General features: G+C 34.0%; 1 protein-coding gene across 1 annotated transcript in view; it reads right to left on the bottom strand.

The window, feature by feature from the left end:
- Positions 1–4,118: 4,118 nt before the first annotated feature.
- The window catches only part of LOC106308412, a 6,372-nt gene continuing 4,295 nt past the window's right edge, over positions 4,119–6,195 (bottom strand). The window contains exons 5-10 of the mRNA XM_013745570.1: positions 6,042–6,131; positions 5,639–5,933; positions 5,298–5,460; positions 4,997–5,148; positions 4,720–4,847; positions 4,119–4,551 (exon numbers count right to left, since the gene is read on the bottom strand). Of these exons, the coding sequence (XP_013601024.1) occupies positions 4,426–4,551; positions 4,720–4,847; positions 4,997–5,148; positions 5,298–5,460; positions 5,639–5,933; positions 6,042–6,131 (954 nt within the window). The 3' untranslated portion in view covers positions 4,119–4,425. The remainder of the gene's footprint in view (positions 4,552–4,719; positions 4,848–4,996; positions 5,149–5,297; positions 5,461–5,638; positions 5,934–6,041; positions 6,132–6,195) is intronic.

The following is a 6,195-nucleotide window of genomic DNA, read 5'->3' as shown; positions in this document are numbered from 1 at the left end:
CTTAACTATAAGTAGTCTGGAAAGTCTTCTGAGCAGTGACCTTTTGTAACTATATTTCGGATAATATAAAGGGCAAGACCATCTCAAATTTGTTAGGTAGTGCAATTTGACAAAGAAGTTGACACAGATAAGTTCATAATACAAATTTTTAATACATAGACTAAACATTGGACGACTAACCAAACGACTTAATTGAAGGTCTTCTGGAAGAAAAAACCATGGACCATCTCAAATTTGTTAGGTAGTGCAATTTGACAAAGAAGTTGACACAGATAAGTTCATAATACAAATTTTTAATACATAGACTAAACATTGGACGACTAACTAGACGACCTTCTGGATGACTTAATTGAAGGTCTTCTGGAAGACTAAACACTGGACGACTAACTTGACGACCTTCTGGACGACTTAATTGAAGGTCTTCTGGAAGACTAAACACTGGACGACTAACTTGAAGGTCTTCTGGAAGAAAAAACCCTGGATGACTAACTGGACGACCTTCTGGACGACTTAATTGAAGGTTTTCTGGAAGACTAAACACTGGACGACTAACTTGAAGGTCTTCTGGAAGAAAAAACCCTGGACGACTAACTAGACGACTTAATTGAAAGTCGTCTGGAAGACTAAACACTGGACGACTAACTTGAAGGTCTTCTGAAAGAAAAAACCCTGGACGACTAACTGGAAGATTTAATTGAAGGTCTTCTGAAAGACTAAACACTGGACGACTAACTTGAAGGTCTTCTGGAAGAAAAAACCCTGGACGACTAACTGGAAGATTTAATTGAAGGTCTTCTGAAAGACTAAACACTGGACGACTAACTTGAAGGTCTTCTGGAAGAAAAAACCCTGGACGACTGTCTCATCCTGGATAGCTACAACCAAGATTGCCATCTTAATTTTTTCTGTCTTCCCGGACCACGCTTTACATCCGGAGGAAAGCATGTGCGTTCCTGAACTTGTTCTCCATCGCAGTAGAAGGCTCACACATGCATATCTAGGGCTGGGCAAAAAACCCGGATCCGAAAAACCGAACCGAACCCGATCCGAAAAAGTAGTATCGAACCCGAACCGAAATTGATTAAATATCCGAATGGGTTCAAAATTTTGGTATTTAGAGAACCGAAACCGAACCCGATCCGAACCAAAATATTTCGGGTACCCGATTATATCCGAAATTGATTTATATACCTATATATATTAATTATTTTTAGATTTAATATATATTAAGAACATCAAAATATATAAGATACTTTTAACTTATCCAAAATACTTATAAATATATACAAATAGTCAAAAGTAACATGGCTAAAATAGCTAAAGTATACTCAAAACCCAACAATACTTATTGATTCTCAATCCAAATATTCAAACCAAACCAATTTATATGTTAATTTTAGGTACTCTGACATATGCTATTCAAATTTATATGTAATATATTGTTTTGTTTATAGATTTTGAGAAATTTAAAGTATATAATGAATTTTAAAAATTTTAAAATAATTTAAATGGGTTATCCGAACCCGAACCGAACCCGCAAAGATCCGAACCGAACCCGAACCGAAATTTAAAAATACCCGAATGGGGCTGAAATCTTTGAACCCGAAAACCCGAAACCCGAATAGACCCGAACCGAACCCGAATGGGTACCCGAACGCCCACCCCTATGCATATCTATTTTAGTGAATAATTAATTGGTTCTAGTTTCTCAACATGAAAGATGAAAGTGTTTGTAATAAAGGGCTGCCATAAAGTATTAGAGTAAATGTTTAGAGCAAAATCTTTAAAGTAAAATTTTTTTCTCTAATAACCTAATCTCTCTTATTAAAAAAGAATCTTTCCCATGGACCCAACATTTTTTTAGAAGTTCTCAAAAATTAAATACACCATTTCTACTATATAGTTAAACTCACTCAAATTAATTAATACTCCATCCCTTATACTACTACTTATTAAATATGTTTCAAAACAACTAATAAATGTGTTTCCAAACAACATAACAATTAATCTTGTATCCAAAAATATAAAACATTAGGTCCTATATTTTTAATATATTTTTTATTTCTCTCAATTTCAATTATTTGCCTAAAACACTCGATTAATTTATGAATCAAATTAAAAAATTAAGTAGAACTACTTTTTGCGGGTTTGATACTTCAAAATAATTCTATTTATTATAAAATTAATAAATTAATGGATTATTTTATACATATTTCATAAATAAAAAAACTCATTCATTTAAACTTAAAAAACTTTCTTATTAAATTCTTTTTCTTAGATTCTTTTTATTCTGTAGAGCATATACTTGTTAATGCGAGATTATGTTTGGTTTAAGTTGACATCGAATAAGTTTTATAAAAATAAAATGTTAGAGTCAATAAATTGACATAATACAAGTTTTATTATTTAAAATTTACAACAAACAGGTTAAAATCTCTCTTATTAAAAAAGAATCCTTCCCATGGACCCAATATTTTTTTAGAAGTTCACAAAATTAAATACACCATTTCTACTATATAGTTAAACTCACTCAAATTAATTAATACTCCATCCCTTATACTACTACTTATTAAATATGTTTCAAAACAACTAATAAATGTGTTTCCAAAATACATAACAATTAATCTTGTTCCCAAAAAATATAAAACATTAGGTCCTATATTTTTAATATATTTTTTATTTCTCTCATTTTCAATTATTTGCCTAAAACACTCGATTAATTTATGAATCAAATTAAAAAATTAAGTAGAACTACTTTTTGCGGGTTTAAATACTTCAAAATAATTTTATTTATTATAAAATTAATAAATTAATGGATTATTTTATACATATTTCATAAATAAAAAAACTCATTCATTTAAACTTAATAAACTTTCTTATTAAATTCTTGTTCTTAGATTCTTTTTATTCTGTAGAGCATATACTTGTTAATGTGAGATTATGTTTGGTTTAAGTTGACATCGAATAAGTTTTATAAAAATAAAATGTTAGAGTCAATAAATTGACATAATACAAGTTTTATTATTTAAAATTTACAACAAACAGGTCAAAATAATTTTAAAACATAATTAACTAATATATAATTTTCATATTTAATATAAATAAAAATAATACAATTATATAGTTTTCAAATACACTAAAATTAAAATGTTTGAACATTACTTATCAAAAATGTTAAAAATACATTAATTTTTGTAAATCAGATTTTGTAAAAAGTGCTTTTAAGCGCGAATGAGAATCGTAGTATATTATTTAAAAGAGAGAATTAAGAACCCAACAGTAATGCCCAAGTCCACACTTTTAATGAGAAGAAACTATTCATTTCCCAAATCCAACCTTGTAGATAACGAGAGAAATGATGGCCGCGAGTCGGTGGTGATCATCAGAATCCATGGAAAGCTTGTCACAGATAGAAGGAGCATTCTATCAGAAGCAGTGGGTCGGTGCTGTTACTAGGAGAGAGATAGCCAAATGATCATTATATCAGAATCTTAAGCTTGATTCTGCTGTCGAGAGGCAGATATGCGATTCTTGACGATCAGTTCGATCGTGTCAGAGAGAGATATATATTGCGGTGTGTAGACGGTTGTTCCTTTCACGCCAGACCTTGTAAATAGTGACTTGCCAAGCCAACAGAGTCAGGTACTTCAAGTTATTGTTCCTTGAGAAATTTATACACTACAAGAAAACAGTCAAATAGCCATGGATTTTTTCATTGCTAGAGAGGATAATCTGTTGCTAAAATGCAGCAGGCGACAGACGGCTACGGATAGAAGCCGTGGCGTCAGCACCGACGCTATCTCTGATCCGTTGCTATTCCGTAGCTCGTTCGCAACAGATTTGCGAGAGAGTTAACCATAGCTATTAGCAACAACGTAGCTACTGAGTTTTTTGTTGCGGATTGGCAACACTTTTAGCGAAAGATTTAGCGTAGCTAAATAGCCACAGAAATTAACTACAATTTTTTCTTAGCCAAGTTGTAGCAAAAGTACCCACAGATTTAGTTACAGATGTTTTGTACCTAAAATATTGGATTCGGATTAGGAACGAAATTTTAGCAACAGAAAATTAATTTTCGTTTTGTATTATCCAAATTGATTTTAAAACATTATATAGCATAAAAAGAAATCTGAAATTCCCAAAACATAATAGAAACAGTGCATTCGTTACTAGTAGAAAACAAAATATTAAACCCAATAGGTGGAAACCAATGACATAATAAAAATTCAAACTAAACACAAAAGATTATAATTGTTATGTCTTCATTTGATTGTAGAAAGTCATCAACATCATCTAGATTCTCTGCTCATTGGTGCTAGGAGGTGAGGATGGAGAAGGGTTGTAGTTGCATCAGTGCTTGCCACCCCTCTAGCTTCACACAAGGCAGTGAGCTGCTAGCTCATCAAGTAGACAGTTTCAGTCAAACTAATCAACTCCTTCTCTAAACGAGATTGACGAGTAAGAACGACGCCCTGGTGGATCAATGTGATAATTGTTCTCCATTTGTGTTGTTCCAAGTCCAAACAAACATCTTTTGTGTGGCTTGACTACCTAAGAAACCAGAAAACAAGAAACAAAATTACTAAAGTTACAATAAAGCATAACACTGCCACATAGCCATAACAAAAGAAAGAAGTAATCAAACATTTACCAATAATCGATAACACAAAAAGTGTCACAAGGGAAATACAGAATCTTAACAATAACAATAGACTCAACTTTATTCTCATCACCATCAGTGTTGGAGAAGTGTTGTAAAACAACAATAGACTCAACTTCTTCAACAGTATTCATGTGGATCTGCCCCTTTAAGTCAGTATAGCTGGCTCCTCGCGCATCTACATGATCTAAAAACACAAGGCAAATGGTATAAAAGAGTCGCAAGGAAATACAGAATCTTAAAAATACACAATAAGACAAAAAGGACAAGATTCTTGTACGATATCTTATTTGACCTTGGAATAAGATTTGGAAACAGAAATGTCTTGATGTATACCTGCCTGAGGTGTCTTCTTCACGAAATTTGTTGCGCCTTGTCCAATAGTAGCTCTTGTAGGGAAACTGCCTCTTCTTGGTGGAGATATGAAAACACAGAGACTTAAATTTTGATAGAAGAAATGAACCCAGATTGACTTGAGAATATGAACCCTAATTTGATTGAAAACGCAGAGATTGATATAAGAAATAAACCCCAAATCGATTTGAAAACATAAACCCGAACCTACACCCGTAAACCAACCAAAATCGCACTAGTGCAGAACAATATATTGCAACAGTGTTTTGGAAAAGAGAAGTACCATTGAGAGAAGCTGTGGTAATTTGTCGTGAATGAGAAGTGATATTGGGTTGGTTTTTGTCGGCAATGAGAGTGTTTCCACGGAGAATAAGAGTTAAAAGGAAAGTATAGAAATATTTTGGCGCAGAGATTTGGGAGATTATTATTATTATTTTTTTTTTTGGCTCAACATCTACTTTCATTATCCAACATTGTTAGGACCTACATCATAGTTTGATCCTAGAGAAGGCATATCAGCCTCTATGACATGGATTAACCAACTTGGCATAACAGAATACAACTTAGGAACATGATTCATAAAAGAAAAAGCTTCCTTCGCTATCCTATCTGCCGTTTTATTACCATCACGAGAAAAGTACTCGACCCTGTAGCTCCGGTTTGTTGAGAGGGAGTGGGTGATCTCCTGTATGATTGGCTTCAGTTTTGGCCATGTCTCCTCCTTACCATTAATCATCTTGGCCAGCACCAGAGAATCTGTTTCGAACTGGACATGCTTGTAACCGAAGCGAATCATCGACTGGATTGCCCATTGTAGCGCTATTGCCTCAGTTTCTATTGGTGAGCCCACTCCCTGAAACCTTCGAGCTCCTGCCCACAGCATCCGACCTGTGTAGTCTCTACTCACCCACCCAACTCCCTGATTTTGCCGGTTCTTGTGCCAACTCCCATCAGCATTGCATTTGATCCAACCTTATGGTGGGGGTTTCCATTTGACTCGCGGTCTGTCTACTGTGAGCTTTTTCACCTCCTTTTTTTCTTCCTCTGATCTCTCCAACCATTCTTTCATGTCCTCGAGGGCTTTGTTGACTGCGTCTTGAGCTGCATAGTCTTTGCCCTGGAAAAGGAAATCGTTTCTGTTTTTCCAGATGCGCCATAACAGCCACGGTACGAGATCAGCG

The sequence above is a fragment of the Brassica oleracea genome, chromosome C8 (genome assembly GCF_000695525.1).
Source record: "Brassica oleracea var. oleracea cultivar TO1000 chromosome C8, BOL, whole genome shotgun sequence".
Classification (NCBI taxonomy): Eukaryota; Viridiplantae; Streptophyta; class Magnoliopsida; order Brassicales; family Brassicaceae; genus Brassica; species Brassica oleracea.
The sequence above is the reverse complement of the archived record's forward strand: the minus strand, read 5'-3'. Positions and strand labels throughout refer to the sequence as shown.